Source organism: Ctenopharyngodon idella, chromosome 5 (assembly GCF_019924925.1).
Source record: "Ctenopharyngodon idella isolate HZGC_01 chromosome 5, HZGC01, whole genome shotgun sequence".
NCBI classification, from domain to species: Eukaryota; Metazoa; Chordata; class Actinopteri; order Cypriniformes; family Xenocyprididae; genus Ctenopharyngodon; species Ctenopharyngodon idella.
Genome location: NC_067224.1, coordinates 20547344 through 20568878, shown reverse-complemented (window position 1 = coordinate 20568878; position 21535 = coordinate 20547344). Strand labels below are relative to the sequence as shown.

Sequence of the window (21535 nt, the reverse complement as noted above, 5' to 3'; positions counted from 1 at the left end):
TAAAATTAGAATTAAAATTAAAATCAAAGACAGAATAAAAGAAATAAAAGAACCAAAAAAAAATAATAAATAAGTAGGCTAAATTAATAAAATACAGATTAAATAATTAAACATGCACATACTACACAAATCTAGCTAAAATCATATAAATAAAATCAAAACGTTTATTTTATGATCCTTTCATCTATAATAGAGAGAGAATTGATTTACTAATTATAGATCAGTAGTTTGAGTTTAGTCTGGAAACTTTTCTGGGATCTGGCAACCCTGAACATCTTACTACGCAATGAGTGCCTGCTTCAAAACTGAAACTAAATCGCAGTGTTTACGTTCAAAAAGTGATAACATTGTTCTGAGTGAGACTGTGATATTGGACCAAAAGAGCAATTTATATTGTGCTTCTCTTTTGACAAGAATGAATACTTTTTTCTGAAACACGTTCCTTGACGGTTACGATATGTAGGCTAGGCTAATTGTCTCGTTTTGTGTAAGCTACACTGGATATTGTTTGGATTTCCCTGACAACTGAAAGACGCCATCGACACAGATAAGAGATGACGAGCCCGCCAAAGGTAAGTTTATTGACAGTCATGCTGAAACCTGTTTAACTGTACTTGTCTTTATCGTTTATGGACTTATTATCAGGGCAGTAAGTTTCAGAGAATTAAAAACTTTACATCTGCCATCTGTCTATACTGCGTATATAGCCTAGGTGTAGCTATTGTGAGTTTCTTAAAGCCTGTTTTTTCCTGAATGTCTGTTTAATAGTCTTTAGACATAAGCGTGACATCAGTTTGATCAAATTTAAGGTGTTAAAAAGTCTTACATTTGCAGATACCCTGTTAATACGTCAGCTATGATTGTTACTTTCTAATTCATTGCAGATATTTACTGAAGTGAGACTTAAGATTCCAGCCACCATACCGCCAAATTCAGTTTCAAGCTTACTTCACGGCAAGACAGTGAGACTTAAACGTGATGGTGTATATACAGTTGCCAGCGGGTCTTTTGAAGATATTAAAGATATTTATGACAAGTGTACGATTACGCGAACAACATATGATGGAAGTAGTGATCTAAGACAAGAGGAAATGAGTCTAAAGGACCATGCTGCAGCAGGTCTGGGACAAGCTCAAAGTGACTCTCTAGTAGTTCAACCAGTCAAGGTTGATGACATTGTTATGCATTACATCCAAGAAAAGAAATCTAAGGAACTTCACACAATCGAAAATAGGAATGCAGTTTTCATATATCAGCATAAAAGTCATGTGAATTTTACGTCTAATACTGGTAAGAACATTCACGCTCAATTTGCACGAGAACAGTTTATAACATTATATCAAAAGACTGCAACAGGGCTGCAAACTAGGACATACGTTTACAATCCAAAAATAACTACACTTTGCATGGCAGAGTTTCCAGAACTCTTAATCAATATAGGTCGAAATCAAATGGAACTGACTGGCAGCTTCATTAGCCTTGAAAGATTCGAGACGTTTTTGAATGGGAGTGCTCAGCACAGAATGGGAATGTATTCACAGCACCGATCCCCAAGAAAAACAAAAGATGATGACATGGGAATGTATTCACAGCACCAAACCCCAAGAAAAACAAAATATGATGACATACCTTACAAACAACCTGTGAAAGAAGAGAAATCAATAGACCAAGCCAAAGATGAGACATGTCCAATTTGTTTGGATACAATCAAGACACCTGATTGCAGAGTCTTGAGTAAATGCCAGCACAAATTTTGTAAAGACTGTTTAGATAGGGCTTTCCAGTTGAAACCAGCCTGTCCGATGTGTGGAGAGATATACGGCAATCTTACAGGGACGCAACCAAAAGGAGGAACCATGACTGTCTCAAGGGACAGATCTTCTTTACCTGGATACGAAAAATATGGAACAATCGTAATTAGCTACTACATACCAAGTGGCTACCAGGGGGTGAGTTTATGAATGCAATGAATTATAAGACATTCTTCTACTTTGAGCTGTTCAATATGACAACAATCAGTTACACCTCTGAGTCTTTTGATTACCACATACTCTGCAGAATGAACACCCGAACCCAGGCATGGCATACCAGGGTGCGTCCCGCATAGCTTACCTCCCTGACTCAACAGAGGGGAACAACGTACTGAAGCTTCTGCAGAGGGCGTTTGAGCAGCGACTCACTTTCACTATTGGGTGTTCGTCTACCACTGGAAAGAACAATGTGGTGACCTGGAATGACATTCACCATAAGACGTCTCGCGATGGAGGGCCAACGCAGTAAGTAAACAGTTTGGGCGTTGTCAACATTTTCTGGTTGTTACATAATCTCAGACAAGCCCTTTTATTTTCAGCACAGTCTAATCTAAAATTATAGTGTTGTAACAATGCTTTTTTGCCTTTGTAGTTATGGTTACCCAGATCCAGACTACCTGAAACGAGTACAAGATGAACTGAAAGCAAAAGGAATTTACTGATTTTATGGACTTAACTTTGTAATCAGTACAAACACTATGTAATTTCAATAACCAGAAGTTATAATACAAAAAGTATTACAGTCTCAAGATGACCAGCCACTTACGACACTTTTTTTTTTTTACAGCCACTCTATACGTTTAACACAGTTTAGAATGCACTGTTTGAATTGCCATGTTTTAGTTTGTAACATTTTAATATCATAAAGCAGCATAAGAGAAACAGAAGTATGAGTTGTCACAGTAATCACATTCTTCTTTTAACTGTAAACCTTATTTCATGTCAATACGATAAAGGATCATAGCTACAGAATTAGATTTTAAAGGCACAGTAAGCAAGTTTCGCTGCTAGAGGTTGATTATTCAAAACAATAACAAAGGCATATCTTGATGACTAGGGTTGGGAACCGAGAACCGGTTCTCATCCGAAACCGTGCAAGATTTCTAAGTTTCGGTTCCGAAAACGGTTCTGGTGTGATGGGTGGGCGAAGTGCGGGGAGCGTATCCTTTAATAGAGACATCTCACATCATGAATATTATAGCAATGAATGCACTGAAAATCCCTCGCGCTACTCATATACATCAGATTTCAATGCAGAAAGAGAGAGAGAGAGAGAGAGAGAGAGAGAGAGAGAGGTGCCCAAAGCTGCACGATTAATCTTTAAAAGATCGCGTTCTCGATTTCATCACCCACGTGATCTAATTCCTAAATGACAACGATTCGCCCGTGTATATTAAACCTTTGAAAAAAATAAAATCGCGACATTCAAATCTGCGTTCACGCTGCCGTTGATCTAAAGAGAGTTGTCATGAGTAGATATAAACAGCTTTACAAACAATCTTTTCTAACGCACAGTATCATTATTTCTGTGTGACAAATAGGCCTATTCCAATTATAACAGAAGTATACAAAAGTTTATTATTCAGTTAGAAACGCTGATGTTTATGTATAATAAATTACCTTCTGAAAGTAACTGGACTTCAAATAACGACTGTATCGATTGCATTGTTACGCCACTAGGTGGCAACAAATTTACTGTTAAAAATGTGTCTATCACTGAATCATTCTTTCAGAAACAAGTCTTTATGAATCCAACTTACAAAAATATTCTGTTTCATCTGTCTGAATCTTACATGTGTGTTGAAGCATCTTATCTATTTTGTGGTAACACTTTACAATAAGGTTCATTTATAAACTAACCATGAGCAATACATTTGTTACTGTATTTGTTAATCTTTGTTAATGTTAGTAAAAAAAAAAAAATACAGCCGTTCATGTTACTTCACAGTGCATTAACTGTTAACAAATACAACTCTTGATTTTAATGATGTATTAGTAAATTTTGAAATTAACAAAGATTAATAAATGCTGTAGAAATGCAGTTCATTATAAGTTCATGTTAATGCAGTTTACTTATGTTAACTAATGAACCTTATTGTAAAGTGTTAGCGAATTTGTTGTCTGTTAAATTCATTTTACAAGAATAATAAACACAAAAAGGACTGTTTGAGTCGAGTATTGTGCATTTTTCCCTTAATACGATTTTTTATTAGTTGTTTAATTATTTTAATGGAACCAGAACCAGAATCGTTAGGAAGAACTGGAAAATTTCTCACGATTCCCAACCCTGTTGAACCCTATTGATGACACCGTGAATGAGTGTGGAATCATGGGAGTTGTCATCTTCACCTCCGTAACCGATGGAAAGCAATCCGACGGGACTCAGGCAGAAATCATGTTCATGGAAGAGCAAATGTATTAAAGGTTTTTTAACATTAATGCTGAGAGACGTGGGAACAGAACAAGAACAATGGATCAAATGTTAATGAGAGACAGATGTGCTCCTTTTGTTTTGTTTATGTTTATTTTACGATTAAAGTTGTTTAACATTCACTGGTTCCTGCCTCTTTCCTGATATTGAACTTTGTTACAGTTAGGTTTGATCATTTAAAATCACATTATTTTGTTTCATTCTAATGAAACAGCTGCAAGCGCTGAATTACTACTCATACAGGTCACTTTATTTGACAATTAAGACTGGTGGGTAACGCAGCGTTGTTTTACTTGGTCAAAACAATCATACTAAAAATACATTTGAATGTGTTGAAAGTTATGTTATTACTTTTACTTGTTGCACATTGCAGTAAGCTAAATTGATAAAAGCATGCAATTAATTTGAAAATATATTGAATGGTACAGAAAATGCCGCATTACAAATAAAGCTGTTATTTTGCTATGTTAGCCACTTGACAAGATAGCATTGTCTCTGAGGCATGGTACTAACATGTTACTTGTGGCAAATCAAGAAAACAAGAGATTCAAACAACAAGACTAACCGTGTTGATCTATATAACAATGATTCCTTTTCTGTCGATAAAGGTATCCAAGCATTTGCTCACCTGTCTAATGAAACATATTAAACATCTTCCCATGGTTTCTACAGAAGTAAATACAGAAAATCGAGGGCAACACAATGACATGGGATTGATATTTCAATTAAAAATTTTTTACAGATTGTGCCTGTAATCACCATTCCTGTATTTTTATATTATCATTAGATTTTCTATAACTGTATAGATGCAGTAATTAAATCAGGTGTCATGTATGGTAAGGTTCAATGAGACTGATTATAGAAACATATTTTTGTTTCATTTTGTTGCTGTTAAAATTATATGAACTATTCTGAAAAACATGGACAATCCCTTCAGTCATCAGAGATTAAAGAGCCAGTCTTCATTAATATTCTGCATTTTATTATTAACTGAATTTTATCTTGATCATTTAATTGTTTACCTTTGTAAGTTACAGTGTTTTTATGGATTACATTTATATTTATATTTATATTTAGTGTTCTGTTTGTCAGATCAGTCCTTGTATTATTATTCAAAATCTAACTTCAAATAAACTTTTATCAAATTATACTTTCATAATACAGTCAACTCCAGAATTATTGACACCCTTGTTAAATATGATCAAAGGGAGCTTAAAAAAAAAAAAATCTCATTATGAAATAAATGTTTTTCTTGGATGCCACAATTATTGGCATCCAATTACTGTAACATCCTTTTCCCAACATAACAGCTTCATAAGAGTCTTCTTCTATAACGCCTGATGAGTTTGGAGATCACCTGACAAGAGATCAGAGACCATTCCTTCATTCAGATTCCCTCCAGATCTTTCAGATTCCCAGCTCCATATTGGTGGTGCTTCTCTCCAGTTCATCCCACTCATTATAGGGTTCAGGTCAGGGGACTGGGATGGCCATGGCAGAAGCTTCATTTTGTGCTCAGTGTTGGTTTTGATGTTTGTTTTGGATCATTGTCCTGATGGAAGATCCAACCACGACCCGAAGTGGTCAGGTTTAGATTTTTTTTTATCTATTAGTATTAGATAGAATCCATGATGCCATGTATTTGAACAAGATGTCCAGGAACTCTAGCAAAAAAATAGGCCCACATTAAAGATCCAGCAGCATATTTGACCATGGGCCTGGAGTACTTTTTTTATCCCTGTGTGCACCAAACCCATCTGGTGGGTTTGCTGCCAAAAAGCTCTTTTTTTAGTTTCATCTGACCACAGAACCAGGTCCCTTTTGAAGTTCCAGTCGTGTCTGACAACTGAATATGCTGGAGTTAGTTTTTGGATGAGCAAGGAGAATTTTTCTTGAAACCCTCCTGAACAACTTGTGATGTAGGTGCTGTTTGATATATTTTTAGGCTTTCTGACCCCAAGACTCAATTAATCTCTGCAATTCTCCAGCTGTGATCCTGTGAAGAGTCTTTGGCCACTTAAACTCTCATCCTCATCATGCATTAGAACGATACAGACACACTTCCTCGAGTATTAGTAGAACATTAGTAGACTGTCTGCTTAATATCTGCTAACACTTTATGCAACATTACATATAGTCAACAGAATGTCTAAAGGGGACCATCAAAAAAGTCTAACCGACTTACCTGTGCCAAATGTCCTGGCTTTCGGCCAGCCTGAGTCAACGATTGACCTGTCCTAACACTGATTTGCAGAGATATGGCTAAATTAGTAACGTATTAGATTTTATGGGAAAAAAACAACAATAGGAATACTGGAATAATTTTTATTTGTGCTTCAGAGGACAGACATGTGAAATAAAATTAAGTCCTCTATTCCACAACGTAATACTAAATTAATGTCATGCACCGCTTCTTTCAATCATTTTATGGTAGTTAAAAATGAACGGCTCTTGCATTTCTAAACTGACTGTGGATCAAAGTTGAGTGGGACTAGTAAGGCTGCACACTTCTGTGTATGAACTGGTATTCTGCAGTATTTAGAGGTTTACATCGGATAGTAGGAAAACATCAGTTAAAAGGAAAAAAAGACAAAAATGTGTAAATTATAGGCAAATTTGAATTTAATGAACATAAACAGATACATAAGCTACTATTTCCATAACTTGTAAAAAGCCAAAAAGCTTGATCTGTTCGCAAAATAAGGAAAAAGTAAAAACGTACTACAGAAAATATTTGGCCTCCATGTTGCTGTGGCATTATTTACAATATATACAGTATTTTCACATATGACAGTATTGTCAAATTTGCCATTAAATCCTTATCTATAAGGCACCAAATGCTAATAGCATGATCTCTTTTTTTTTTTTTTTTTTTACCAATTTGTGCGGAAAATGTACAAAACTATACAAACAGAACTATCACATATGAACATAGTCCATCATAATGAAGGTAAAGTAAAATAAAAATAAAACTAAGTTTTGAAACGGTTATGATATACAGTTATGTGTACATGCATGTAAGAACTAACCCCTATTTTAATCCTTCAAAGAGATATTATTAACTGTTTAGATTGTGGATTTGAAGGAATACTCATTGTAATAAATCTGATTTACATCCCTTTTTTTTAGTAATGACAAACTTGACAATGCGTAATGATTACGTAAACTTTCACTTTAGATTAAATGTAATATTAAGCTGTTGCCATTCGATCAATTGAATCTACAATGGAATAAAATGGAATATATTGCAAGTGAATATCATGTGGATTTACCAGTATTTCAGAGTCCCATGGAAAAATACAAAATACTTTTCTGCACACAAAATGATCAGTACTACATATTTAATGTGCCCGTTTTTAATAAAACCCATGATTCTGCCCATAAGTGAGAAAAGTGTTGTGGTGCTACATCTTGACTTTATGTAAAAGTTGCATTTCCTCAAATAGTATTTTTAAAACAATTTTAATAAATTTTAACCAAATGTGTTACCTTTATGCACAGATTCCTAATATCTATATTGGGTGATCATTCTCAAAAATGATTTAGTGATTTTAACAACTGAACAAATTAATGTTTAGAAAGTAAAGTTAACAACCACACAGGTGTCTAAACATCACTATAAAGAATTGCAAAAATTAAACAGAACACTCACACATTTGAACCTTCTGTTAATACATTACAATGTAAAAACAACAAGCAGCAAACATTTATTCTGCCTTAAAATCACCTTACAAAAAAGATTTATATTGAAAAGATATTTTACAATTGGGTGCCGATTTTGTCCTTTATCAAAAAATTCTGTAACCATACCAGGAAAACAAATTATTTGAAAATGTAAGGAAAGCAGCATGCATCTTATGTTTAGTTGCTGCTGCCGAATATATAAAGTTTTTTAATTTTTTGTATGTTTTAATATTTTTTTTTATATATAGTTGGTATAGTCACTCACCAATGAAAATGTTACAGCAATACTGTATATTTAAAATGATAAAGTTAATGAAGTGGCAGGTTCGGTAAATCTGGGCAAATTCTAAACTGAGGCCTTTAGAAATTGTAAACTGACAGCTACTATTAAGTAGCATGACATATAAGCTGTAGCACAGGGATTTTGTTTTTTAACTACACTCGTCAAAGCTCTCCATCAGCTGTAAATGCAGTCAACATCAGGAGTTGCTCACTTGTGTTCAGCACTGTCAAACAATAAATATGTCTGTCTCTGAAAGGCATTTAAGATTATATGGAAGTTTGAAACTATCATACATTAAGAAAAATAAAGTGCATATACAGTAGACACCTTTTGTATACACAAATTAATGTACTTTAACAAGTACAACTCTTAGTAAACAAGGTCAGATGGAGCATATCCACACAGGAATATTGTATTTTCTCCAGGAAAGTCTTAAAATACTATATTCTTCAAAGTGTTTTCATTTTTTGTATCTTTACAAAAAATAAGTAGTCCATCAGTTGAACTGAGAGACATACCATGCTCTTTCAAAATGTACCTTGTATTTATAAACTTAGCAAAATGGTAATAGTTTGATTAACCAGTGTAAATATGCATGTATCCCAGGGGAACAGTATAAATAGTGTATTTTGAAGATTGCGAATATCTTTTTTGTTGTGTGTGTGTGTGTGTTTATGTGTGTGTTCATGTGGTTACCAAAAAATACATGGTATTGGCCTCCTACGCTCAAATGTCCAGCTTTGGGAAAGAGGTCAAGGCAGCGTATTGTGTTCAAACTCTTTCATCCAGTAGCAGTTTGATTGCCAATGACTCGCAGGATCTCCCTATGAATACCAGGGTCCTGTGTGTTTATACTCGTGTCACCTACCTGTCCGTCCTCATAACTAGTTGACAAGCGGTTTAAAGAAAAAAACAGAGAAAAAGGAGAGTTTTGGTTCAATTTCAGTTCAGTTCTTCCACTAACATTTTTACAGATACACATTTATCAACACAGATATATATATGCTGAGATAGATTTAAATGTACTTACACAAAGAAAAAACGTGTGCAGACATGATCTGTATTTGGAACTACCCAGATGTCACCATGCTTGTGCAGGTCTGGAGATGTAATAGCTGTTATATAAAAGAGAGGTTATTTTTGTTTATTTTTTTTATAGATTACAGATGATGATGTGAATCTGTGTAAAGGCAGTAGGGTCAAACATGAACCTTCACATAAGGCTATGCATTTCAGGTTGCGACTCTGCAGAAACTGCGGGTTCTGGCCTTTCTTCTGTGACTGAAAACAAGAAAAAATGTGGACCAACAGGTTTCAGATACCAAGTATGTTTGATAACGTCATTCAAGTTATGACTTTGTGTCAGGTGCTGAAAAATAATAATATTTAAAAAAAAAAAAAAAAAAAAAAAAAAAAAAAGTACTAAATACATTCAATACCTGCAAATGAATATTGGACTTGTTGGCAGCAGTTTCATCTTTTGAAGCAACTTTCTGCTGTTTTTTATTCATCCCTATGGGAAAAAGCCACAGAATGTCAAGTAAGTTTTTTTTTAATTTTATTTCTTATAATACTTTTTTGTTTTATTGTGCATATATTTATGTAGAAAGTACATGAAACATCAGTATCAATTATCTCAAGTTTTTGGAAGTTTTAAAGGTTTTAAGACCTGAGTAGCCAAAGGATATGCTTGATAATGGACTGAGATAGATTCCACTCCCATAGATAGCGCCATGGAGCTGCAAACAAAACAATGATTTAGTATGCCAACCATGTTTAACTTGTTCTCAAAAGGTGAAATGTGTCTGCTGAACTACCCAGTAATTTCATTCGGTTTCCATACACCAGTGTTTTCAATCCTGGTCCTGGGGACTCACCGCTCTGCACATTTTGTATGTCTCTCTTTTCTGACACACTTAGGGTGCATCTCAATCAGCTCCCTAGCTCCCTAGGTCGTGAACCAGTATATCATGTACATGAATTCAGGCAATTGGTAAGGACATTAAGGACCCTGGCTCACTACACATTGGGACACTGATGACTCTATTTTTGGCAACATGACATAACATCAGTAGTGGTATTTATGAACAACAGCAGAACTGATATCTTAATGTCATTTAAAGTACATCATGATAAATACTTTGCTTGTTTCATATACGTGCAACATTTCAGCTGTAAACAAATTATAAATGTTAGCTAGATTATGTTCATTTGCACTTTAGAACACATTAAGGGAACGTAACGAGCATTGATGCACCCTGGTTTTCACAGTGCATTATGGGACTTTTTAGGGAGCAAACGTTTCAGTGCACTGGTATGATTTTGCAATTGAGACAGCCCTTAAAATGGCCGACTCCCTGATCAGCACCCTGACTACTGAACAAGGGAGCTGATTGATTTTCTGAGAATCATCTAATAAACCTCTTATAGAGTGTACAGGAAATTCACAACTATTAAGTTCCTCCTCACATATTTTAAGAGATGTGGTGTTAAAAATGCAGTGTGCATCAGTCTGCTCAGATGTTTAAGATGTTTACATAATGCATTATGCATAAATACTATACTATTACATTGTATTTCCACTATAAAACCACTGGCTTCATCCAAACTTCATCCCCTCAACCCTTTTTATGATGAGCCTCTTTAAATGTACTATAACGTAATGTACTGTATCTGCATCACAATTAAAAGTGAGTACCTGAAGCCTTGTGTTTGATGCCACGACCAAACCATTCCTCAAAATGGAGTGCCAGTTTTCTATGTGTGATCCGCTGAAAGCGACAGAAAGAGAGAACCAGTCAGTTTGTCTTTTTTTAAAACTGGAAAATCAACAACCAGTGTTCAGTCAGCAAGAAGCTTCACACCTGTACAGCTGTGGTTTTAATTAGATTTGTGCAAAAGACAGATCTGAAACCAATTCTATTCAGCACAGCTGAATCGCAACTGAACTAATTAAGACAGCTGAAACGGATGTCCTCTTATTCGCAGTGAAATGCACTTCCAAATTTAGTGTTTGATATTAGTGGAAAAATCACAAAGCCGTGAAGCATTTAAAGTGAGAATTGGTGTTTTTTCTGATACAGTAGGTCTTACAGTGCAAACCTGGCTTGTGGCTACAACATTTGTTCAGCACACCCACAGACTGCCTGATTCACATTGCACACAAAACTGCCCAGAGCTTGCCAAAAATGGCAAGCTTCAGCCAGATGGATATTGTTATATACTTTGAGACTGGATAAAACACATTTTTCTTAAGCCCTGTTGTACCCTAATCATGAATTTATAATGCTGTGGGTCAAATTTGACTCGAGGATAAAAAAAAAAAAAGAGAGCAGTTTCTTAGGTGTTTAAAATGGAACTTACTGAAAAGCAAAGGTACTCCCAAAGAGGCCTTTGGCAGCTCTAAAGTTGGATTCTTTGGCTGGCGGACTGCTGAGCAGGAGGAACTGATGGGGTGTGTGCATGAACTTCAGTTGCTGTTGTGATAGAAACAAGATATAAGAGCATATACTTGAGACACCAAGCCTTAATCATTTTCTCTGCTTAAAACTTTGAAAAGTTTCACAGTGCCTGTGAATTCAAAATTCTCTTGAAAAATACAGAAGAACTGAAAGATGGTTTCTAAAGGAGTCATGATTCTCTCTTAGGGAGGTAATGCCAGTAATTCTAAGAAAGATTAATCATCATGTGTCTAACCGAGATCATCTTAATCTAGATCTCAGAAATTTTCACATTCTTGTGGCATGTGCAAGCAGAAACATTTAGGGAAATCATAACAAATGCTTAAGATAGATACAAGACTTACTCTAGTAACAGGAAGCTTCACTATGTGTGATCTGTTACTGGATATCACCCTGTAAAAAAATGGATTTATCAACCAGATACCCCATTAGGTTTGAAACCCTTCACTTCAGGACTGTATAGGTGCATTTAAATACTGTATATGAGTGATTGTATGTCACATGATCACACTGACTGCCCAAGGTACTACAAAGATGGATGCATACACTCTCCATGACTATCTAATTAAAGCTATTATAAAAGCTGACCGTCACATTTACACATCATTAAAATGCAGGAGCGGAGTAGATAATGATTGAAGTGTCATTCAGTCATACCACTGCAGTAGTGGGTGAGCCAAAGGATCGTGCTTGTCCATTTGTCTCTTTATCTCCAGATATGGAGCCTGTGCAGAAGAAACAGAAACGGTTAAAATGTTAAAATGCTCCTCCATCAGGAATCAAAGCACTTGCTGATTTCTCTGAAGACAAATGCTATGGAAGATACAGGGATTGTGATTTAAAACACTAGGGCTGTCAATGTAATGTGTTTAATAAAATATTACACAGAACACTTGTTTTTAGTGTTGCTGTATTATAAAAAAAAAAAAAAAAAATAAAAAAAATAAATTATATTATATATATATAATATATAATATATATATATATATATATATATATATATATATATACATATACATACATACACACACACACACACACACACACACACATACTTTTAAATAAGTATACATTTATAAAATATTATATTAAACTGTAAAATAAATTAATGGCTACACTTTATTTTAAGGTTTGCTTGTTAGAGTGTAATTATACATTTTAGTACTGAGTATATTAATTAACTACATGTACTTATTTTAGGCTTAGTTGCATGTAATAATGCATAATTTATAATTAATACTATAGCAACTGCATGTAATGTGTAGCAAAGACACTGCAAAATAAAGTGCCACCAAATTAGTATATTAAATTATTATAAAAATACATTAAATATTTATAATATAGTTTACATAATATTCTATGGCCTGGTTTCACAGACAGGGCTTAGCCTAAGCCAGGATTAGGCCTTAGTTCAATTAGGGCATTTAAGTAGCTTTTATAAACATTCACTAGAAAAAAACTTTACTGGTCCCAAAAATGAAAATAATGTCATTTATTACTCACCCTCATGCCGTTCCACACCCGTAAGACCTAAGCAATGGCACTGACATATTTTAAGATATGTCAGTGCAAGTTACTTTCAGTTGAAACAGCTCAAATATGCATTTTAGTCTAGGACTAGCTTAAGCCTGGTCTGTGAAACCGGGGGAATATATTATATATTTTAATGCCATTAAATTGCTCAATTTTAATTGATTAACAGACTTAAAAACAACATAACCTTAGAACAAACATGCTCTTGTTGTAAATTGCTAGTTGATACCTGGGTCATTTCTCTGATAGATGTGATACTGTCAAGAGCTCTCATCACTCGGTCATAGTCCTTTTTCTGAAGAAGAACACAAACACTCAATATAATATTCCTTTCTGAATAGCAGCATTACACAAAAGAGATGGGTTAAGCTAAAGCTAAATGCTCTTAGTGTTTTAAGTACCCTGGGGTTGAAGGCAAGTGCTTGTGAGTCATTGGGATCCACCACAGAGGGATATGGCTCAAAAATGACAACTTTCCTCGGAGACTCCAGTGCGGATCGGCACATGGAGACCAGTAAGTCTACAACCTGTTGTTACAAACAGAGATTGTTAAGGCATTTGGTTAAAAACATGTCATTTTCTGTACAGAATGACTATGAATTCTGTGTTTGTTTGTGTACCTGAGCACCAGTGGCAATCTCATCAGCAGCCTCATTCATGACCCCTAGAGTTTGGAAGGCGAATACACATAACTCTCTCTCACACACTGTGGGCTGCAGGACACATATAAACAAGCTCATTAGAACAGGAAGTGATATTATTAATCCTGGATTAATAATATCACATGTAACATAAACTGGCTCACTTTTAGTTTATCCGCAGAATAATATGGCACATGAAAGCATATGACATGAAAGCATAATTTGGTATGAGGACAATTTCTAAATATTTTCTAGTTAAAATAATTTTTTTCTATTTCAAAACAGAAACAGAGGTTGTTTAATATGAAATATAGAAAAGAACACAGGCCGTGTTAAAATACTCTTCTCTTCAAGTTCAAGTTTGGGGTCAGTAAGATTTTTTTTTTTTTTTTTTTTAAAGAATTAAGACTTTTACTCAGCAAGGATGCATTAAATTGATCAAAAGTGATGATAAAGATATTTATTATGTTATAAAAGATTTTGAGAGCTGTTTTTAGACTGTTGCTTTTTTCAAATAAATGCAGCCTTGGTAAGCATACAATAAGCCACTTTAGAAAACAGAAACATTTTCTGAAAGGTAGTGTATCATTTAAAATATTCAGGAGAAAATATCAGTAAATCACAGTTGCCTTAAATGATGCAGAGTATTCACACCATTAACCAATAGGCCTGCACGATTAATCGAAAAAAAGATCACGATCTTGATTCATACATAAATGCGATCTTTCTAGATGATGGCGATTTTCCTGTATTCAGATCACGCTGCATTCATGTGTTCACTTATTTACTTTACAACAATCCAAGATGCTATGTCAGTCAAATTTATTGGTCACACTCACACAGTGTGAAACAAAACACTATTAATTCACCAATCAGGTCAGAGATTAGCGAAAGATTCAGACATTCAAAACATTTTTTGTCATATAATTCACTTGTTTGTTCACAATGAGTGGACCGTTTAAACTTTCTTGTTTCCTTTCATTTATTTTAAAGAGCTGCGGTGAATTGTCCATGGTTGCTTTCAGTATGGCTATAAAAGACACAAAATCATATTCAAACGCATATTAGACGCTTTTCACATTAAATAAAGCACATAAACTGCGCCGGAGATCATCATTGTCATACTTTGTGTTGTTGTTCCAGCCGCGACATCGCAGAAAGATAGAAACCGTTTCTGAAATAGAATCATCGCGCCGTTGCGGCTAGTTAGGACAAAAGATACCTTTATCACGTGTCGCGGCATCGCATCGCGTCTTGTTAGGACACGGTGTTAAGTGCTTTGGCATCGTCGTAGCACCGTAAAGTATCTCTACAACCACCTCAAACGTCACCACAAAATACAGTAAAAGTTAGCCATGAAGGACAAGTGAGACACATACAAATACCAGCCGCCACCTTAAAGGTTCTTAGCCAGTTGGAGTGTCCAAAAAGCACAGGTGCTATTTCTTAATTATTTTTATTTATTATTGTTAACATTCTATTGTTTATGTTCAACAGCTTATAGATTTTAATTTATTCACTTCAAGGGGTCTAAAATAAGGAAAAGAGACTTTTTTTGTTACTTTTAATCCAGCACTTTATTATAAATTAAAGTCCTGTGTAGACAGCACTTTTTCTTTCTTTCTTTCTTGGCAATAAATGGTTTGGTTGAAAAAAATGAGAATTGTGTGAGAGAATCGTGATCTCAATTCCCATGGAGAAAAACCGTGATTCACATTTTAGCAAGAATCGTGCAGCCCTATTAACCAATCCAAGATTGCTAGTAGAGCAAAGAGACTCACTCTGAGCATTGGTCCATTTTGGAACACGTGAGGTTCATCGCAGACCACACAGAACTCATTCAGTACAGGGATACGCTGTTCTGCATACTCCATAGTCTGCAATTACACATCAAGTCAACATGTAGCAAGCGTGTAGCAACATTTGCCTCCTCTATAACAGTTTTGACAGCATAAACGGGAATTCCACCCAAACCTTAATACAAACAGGACAGTTCATCCAAAAATAAAAATATTTTCATCATGTTTGGAACATCTGCAATGACTTGACAGTGAGTAAACAATGTTGCACATTCAATTTTGTTCACAAGAATACTAATGACTACAAAATGTCAACTACTGCAACCAATCACATGCTCTCAAAATCAGGTTGCTTCAGGAAAAAGGATTTTGCATATATTTGCAAGTAAAAGACTGTTAGACTGTAAAATACTGTTTGATTAATGAAATAAAGCAAAGGGCGAAGTGTAGATATTTTTTTTTACCTGAACAAGGAAGCCTCTGTCTCTTATTGGAATGGATTTGGCTCCGATGTTTGGCTACTCGAGCAGAAACACAAAAAAAATGTTTGAACTCCCTCTAAATTTTGTTGGCTAAATACACAAAGTTGTTTTCACTGCCTTGAGCCAAAAATGACATTGTATAAAAAACATTTTTTTATAGATCACTCTCTCCTCAACCTGTTAAATTCACTCATCTCTACCTGCAATTCACTGTGAATGTGTTCACTCTTATTTTTGCTGTAAATAAATTCTTTCATATCCAAAACACTCAATCAGGTATCTTGACCAAAGCCAAATCAAACAGCCAAACAAATTAGGCAATTCCTAACTTATGTAACCTCAAGGAAGTATGTTCATAAGACACAATCCCAAGCATCCTTACCTGAGGTGTGGAAGATAGTGATGGGGCCAGGATGCCGATTAGCCCTGAGGTAAGGGAGAGGCGTCTGCTCTCGGTGACAGGCTCTTTAAAGATGTCGCTTTTGTCAATCTTGGTGCTGCTGGAGTAGGACCTGCTGAGCAGACGGTGGTGGTGCTTCAGGCCATCCAGCTCTTCAGTCCGCACACTGCCCGAGCAGGAGCGGCCCAGGAGCCGGTGGGGCTTTAAAGCACCGCCATCGCTACTGCCAGCAGCATGTTCGCAGCGAGGCTCTGCCGTGCTCGACCGCGGTGACAGCTTATGAGGCCGCAGTGGCGGGCAGTCCTCTGGTTTCACAGCGGTCGAGCAGGGCCTCGGCAGCAATCGGTGGGGCTGCTTGAGGGGCTGATGTTGCTCCATCCGTGGGTCACTGGAAAGGGAGTGACCCAAAATCTTGTGCGACTTGCTGACACAGCCATCCATTTCTGGCTTCACTGTGCTGGAGCATGTTCGCCGTAACAGACGGTGGGATTTTGACACGCCATCCTGCTCGGGTTTGAGCTTCTTTTTGCTCTTTCCACAGCCAGGAGGAGGGTAGCTGGGGGATCTGAGTTTGCACAAGCACAGCACAACACATTAATCAAACTACGAGAATTAAGGAACACAAAAAGATGTTGTGCAATTACGCTTGTGCAAATCCTGCATATTTCAGAATGCTTTATTGGCTGATTCACACCAGTTTTATTTTTCATGTTGAGGTCTGCATAGTTCGCAGTGGGAATGCGCATTTCTTGTGCTAATGAACTACAGTAGGTCGTGCCAGAGTTAATGAGATACAAAGCATTAAGCATTGTTGACAAATTGCTTTACAGGTTTTCTGCATATCTTGATTTTTAATTTCTGTATAATTTTACTATTCATAAAAAACAGGTAAGGCATTTCAGGTAAGATATCCTCTTTATGACTCAAGAGGTAAATTGCCAAACCCATTGCTATATTCTTGAAATCAGTTTCCTCAACATTACAGTCCAGTTCAAAACTGCTTGCCACCTTGGAGTCTCTCCAATTCAATGAAACATAAGATTTGTGTGAACTGTTCCTACAGTTTGATAACCATTCATTGAGTTCATCAGACCAGCTTGAGTCTGAGACATAATGGTCAAAGATCATGAAATGGATAGTTCACCCAAAAATGAAAATTATCTCATGATTTACTCACCCTCAAGCCATCCTAGGTGTATATGAATATCTTCTTTCAGACAAACACAGTCGGAGCTATATTCAAAAATATCCTTGCTCTCCAACGAATTATAATGGTAGTGAATGGGGGGCCTGTTTTGAAGCCAAAAATAAATGCATCCATCCATCATAAATATAATCCATACGGCTCCATTAGGTTAATAAAGGCCTACTGAAGCGAGGCAATGGGGTTTTGTAAGAAAAATATCCATATTTAAAACTTTAAAATACTTGGCTTACGCTAGATGACGGTACGCATACTGTGCAAGTCGACTTGCGCCAAAAGAGTAACTTCTGACACGATGTGGGAGTATTGTAAACTTAGACGCCTCTCACGGTTCAAACAAATAGGGCTGTGCAACAAACTGAAGCTCCTCGTCTCTTATATCGAAATCTTCAGTCATTTCTCTTTAAAATTTCTAATTCGTGACCGGTGTTTTGTTTTGCTAAATCCTCTGTGCGTCCGCGTTCGTCATTGCGCATGCGTCAGGTCAGAGTTCACTCGTCCGCCGCAAATCAATGCGTATGGCTGTCTGCCGGAAGCAAGTTATTTTACTTTATAAAGTTTTAAATATGGACATTTTTCTTTCAAAAAACCATCGCTTCGGTACAGAAAGCCTTTATTAACCCCCTGGAGCCAAATAGATTATTTTTATGATGGATGGAGGCATTTATTTTGGGCTTCAAAAAAAGCCCCCCGTTCACTACCATTATAAATATTTTTATTTTTAAATATATCTCTGATTGTGTTTGTCTGAAAGAAGATAGTCATATACACCTAGGATGGCTTGAGGGTGAGTAAATCATGGGATAATTTTCATTTTTGGGTGAACTAACCCTTTAAGATGACACACTTGATGGCATAAAAGTAAATGCTGGTCCTGAACACATAAAATCAGCCTATTCACACCAAATGTGAAATATATGGATAAATTAATCACCAAATTCACAATAGGTGGTGCTGATTAGCAAACAAATTTTCTCCAGTACAAAAGTGGGCAAAAAACATTTATCCATTGAGGGTTATTCAAAACAAGCCTTATATTCAGATTACAATTATTTTTTGCAAGACTTATTTTTCTAATATTTAATTACGGTAATAGCATGGTCAAACAAAACAACACACAAACAAGTTTAAGAGTAAGGTTAAGGCTGTCTAATGTTGGCAATGAAAATAAAAACTTCTTCTGAGACTCATGATTCAATATTTAAAAAATGTTGGCAAAGTGTTTTTAAATATTGGCAAAGTAATGGCATGTACAAAGCAACAACACCAATACGTAAGAACAGAAAAAAGTTCTAGAGAGAGTTTTTGAGCTGTAAAAATGGCTGCTTTAATGTGTGAGGTTAATTAAATATTAACATTCACCAGAACCAATTTTCTTGGCAAACAGGCCTTTAGTCATGGGTTTTAAAGGGCTTCAAAGGGGATATTAAACTCAGGATTACCCAGTATTGGTGTAGCTGAGTGACTTTTTTCTTACCTGCGTAGAGTTGAAAAAATGTGCAGGGGAGACTTCACCTTCTTCTCGGTTTGCTTTTTGCTGTGTGGGCTGATGAGTTTATCTTTGCTCTGACACTTCCACTGCTGTGTGACAAAGGTTTGCATTATCCTGCCAAGAGACAGCACACTCATGAAGTTCAACAGACCTAGAAAACCTGATATAACACTAGAAAACATTTTCCAGTAGTTTCTTACTTTTTCAACTGATGTCCAAGTCCAAATCTGTCTTTTGAAGACACTTGAAACACATCAACAGTGGGAACTGGAAACGGGACATTAAATTCTCCATGAGAAAAAAAAGAACAGTATTGCAAAATAAAGTACCACATAATCTAACCATTTGCTACAGACGTTTGATTTAGCCATCAAAGCGTTTCAGAGTTTTTTAAAAACACTGGAACAGAAGGTCACTCTGAAATGAGCCACTTATAATGAGTAATATCTTGGCAGGAGAACAAGAGCAGGCATTACAGCCATGTCCAAGTAACTTGTCTCTCTTTCTCTTGCAATCTGAGCTGAAGTAGCCATGTTCTTGAGGCAAGCAATTTTGAACAAATCTACAATCAACAGAGAGAGCTCACACTCTCACTGACACCGAACAATTCACATTGTATTTATGCAAAAGAGACAACAGAAACCCCATCTAACACGGTAAGTGGGCCAAACAAGTCTAATGTTGTTAACAGCACAATGATTTGCATGATCTTCTTAAAGAGTTGTTAAATGCATTTACTGTTATGGTCAATTCAATTCAGTGTTTCTCAACATTTCATTACCCTCACAGCCCCATCCGTAAAGCTCAAGTACCCGTTTATTTTCCTTATATTGTTTTGGATATCATTTAGCATCATTACAAATGTCTAGCTTTTAAAAAAAAATAATGTTGTGGGTGAATCTTAGATTATATAATTTGAGACACTTGATAGTATGCAAATAGAAAAAAAAATTTGAAATGTCGAAATCTGAACTCTTCTGCCAAAATCTACCTCTATGTATCTTTCTATATATAAACGCAAATACAATGTTATTCACACAAATTGGAAAAAGTACATATATTTTCTTCTTTAATAAGTACAGAACTGAATGTGCCATCCCATTAATTATGATGATGTGTATGAGTGTGCGTGTGTGTTCGTTCCAGCATTTTTTTTTTATTTTTTTTTTTTATATTTCTGTAAGGGATAGGTTTAGAAGTAGGGTAGGGATTTAGAAATAGAATGTAAAGTTTGCACAGTATAAAAAGCATTGAAGTGTCCTCATAAAACACAAAAACACAACTGTATGTGTGATCTAACCTGGTCCATTCAGATATTGTGTGAGGGAGCAGTGAAGCCGCACAATAACAGGTTCACTCCGGATCACATCCCAGGCAAGTGCAATCTCCTCCTATGAACAAATGCTGCATTTCAGTTTCACAAAGTATAATAGACACACAAAAAATAAATATCTAAAAAAAACCAATGGTCATGGCTTATTCCTCTTTAATAAGACACCGAACAATAACACTTACATCTAGGAAAGTTACATCAATGTGTAGGTCGATGTCCACATCATCAATTGCACCATATTCCCTATATTTTGTAGAAAAGGAAAAAAAAAAAATTCAATTCCTGACTTCATCTTGGACAAAATAAATTCTGCTAGTGTGACTAATCTTTGTTTACAGCAGCTTTTATAGTACATATTCATTAAGACTAGAAAATAACAAGAATATATTACTCAGCAGAATATGTTGTTGACAGTCTAGCACAAAGCTTTTAGGGATTTGAAGGGAATACACAACAAATTTAGATATGATGAAGTAGTTCTCTTTGTTTATACTGACGGCTTACAAAACATTTTGCTTGAAAATTGATGAAAACTGTCATTTGCACACTATTTTTAATAGCTTGGGACAAAGAAAGCAAAATAAGACATGACTGGTTTTTATCCATCAGGAACTGGTGGATAAAAAAAGAGGCTGAATGCAAATTTACCATCCAATAGCCTGTGTGGCCTTGGTGAGAAAAAGGAATGTCATCTTAGATGAAGAGTAAGTAATTATAATTTAATAAAAATAATTTTGTTTTCTTAGGATGTTGTTATCATTCACGATAAGACCGCAAATGTGCATAAACACTTTCAATTAAATTTTGATTTAATGTTAGGAAGATATTTAATAAGAAAGATTCCAGAAACAAATATAAAACCAGATTAATTTATTTCTTAAATGAATACGCAGGTACACGATGTTGAAGGGACGCAGCTTGATGCTCCAGCTCTGTTGCTGTGCTTCACTCAAAGCATTTATTTCTCATAAAACCACTGTG

The 21535-nt window shown here is 35.6% G+C and overlaps 2 protein-coding genes across 3 annotated transcripts in view; one reads left to right on the top strand and one right to left on the bottom strand.

Moving 5' to 3' along the window:
* Window positions 1-260: 260 nt before the first annotated feature.
* Window positions 261-4364, top strand: si:dkey-3h3.3 (uncharacterized protein LOC100144568 homolog). Its single transcript, XM_051893097.1, has 4 exons — window positions 261-572; window positions 885-1949; window positions 2059-2276; window positions 2404-4364. Exons 1-4 carry the CDS (start codon window positions 555-557, stop codon window positions 2471-2473), a joined length of 1371 nt encoding a protein of 456 aa, XP_051749057.1. The 5' UTR covers window positions 261-554; the 3' UTR covers window positions 2474-4364.
* A 2482-nt stretch (window positions 4365-6846) lies between these two features.
* parp8 (poly (ADP-ribose) polymerase family, member 8) overlaps window positions 6847-21535 on the bottom strand; it is a 32714-nt gene continuing 18025 nt past the window's right edge. Inside the window, exons 8-26 of one of the 2 annotated variants that reach the window (XM_051893095.1) lie at window positions 20737-20797; window positions 20522-20612; window positions 19422-19509; window positions 19207-19335; window positions 16508-17090; window positions 16108-16161; window positions 15626-15721; window positions 13824-13916; window positions 13605-13730; window positions 13433-13498; window positions 12328-12395; window positions 12015-12063; window positions 11573-11685; window positions 10908-10980; window positions 9879-9948; window positions 9649-9722; window positions 9421-9490; window positions 9240-9324; window positions 6847-9093 (exon numbers count right to left, since the gene is read on the bottom strand). In XM_051893095.1, the coding sequence (XP_051749055.1) occupies window positions 8991-9093; window positions 9240-9324; window positions 9421-9490; window positions 9649-9722; window positions 9879-9948; window positions 10908-10980; window positions 11573-11685; window positions 12015-12063; window positions 12328-12395; window positions 13433-13498; window positions 13605-13730; window positions 13824-13916; window positions 15626-15721; window positions 16108-16161; window positions 16508-17090; window positions 19207-19335; window positions 19422-19509; window positions 20522-20612; window positions 20737-20797 (2092 nt within the window). In that variant the 3' untranslated portion in view covers window positions 6847-8990. The remainder of the gene's footprint in view (window positions 9094-9239; window positions 9325-9420; window positions 9491-9648; window positions 9723-9878; window positions 9949-10907; window positions 10981-11572; window positions 11686-12014; window positions 12064-12327; window positions 12396-13432; window positions 13499-13604; window positions 13731-13823; window positions 13917-15625; window positions 15722-16107; window positions 16162-16507; window positions 17091-19206; window positions 19336-19421; window positions 19510-20521; window positions 20613-20736; window positions 20798-21535) is intronic. The other variant, XM_051893096.1, reaches the window with a different exon arrangement.

Excerpts from the sequence above, each read along its gene's own strand:
- si:dkey-3h3.3 (XM_051893097.1), top strand. Across the intron at positions 1,950-2,058 it reads TACCAAGTGGCTACCAGGGG|AATGAACACCCGAACCCAGG; the intron begins GTGAGTTTATGA and ends CATACTCTGCAG. Across the intron at positions 2,277-2,403 it reads CGCGATGGAGGGCCAACGCA|TTATGGTTACCCAGATCCAG; the intron begins GTAAGTAAACAG and ends TTGCCTTTGTAG.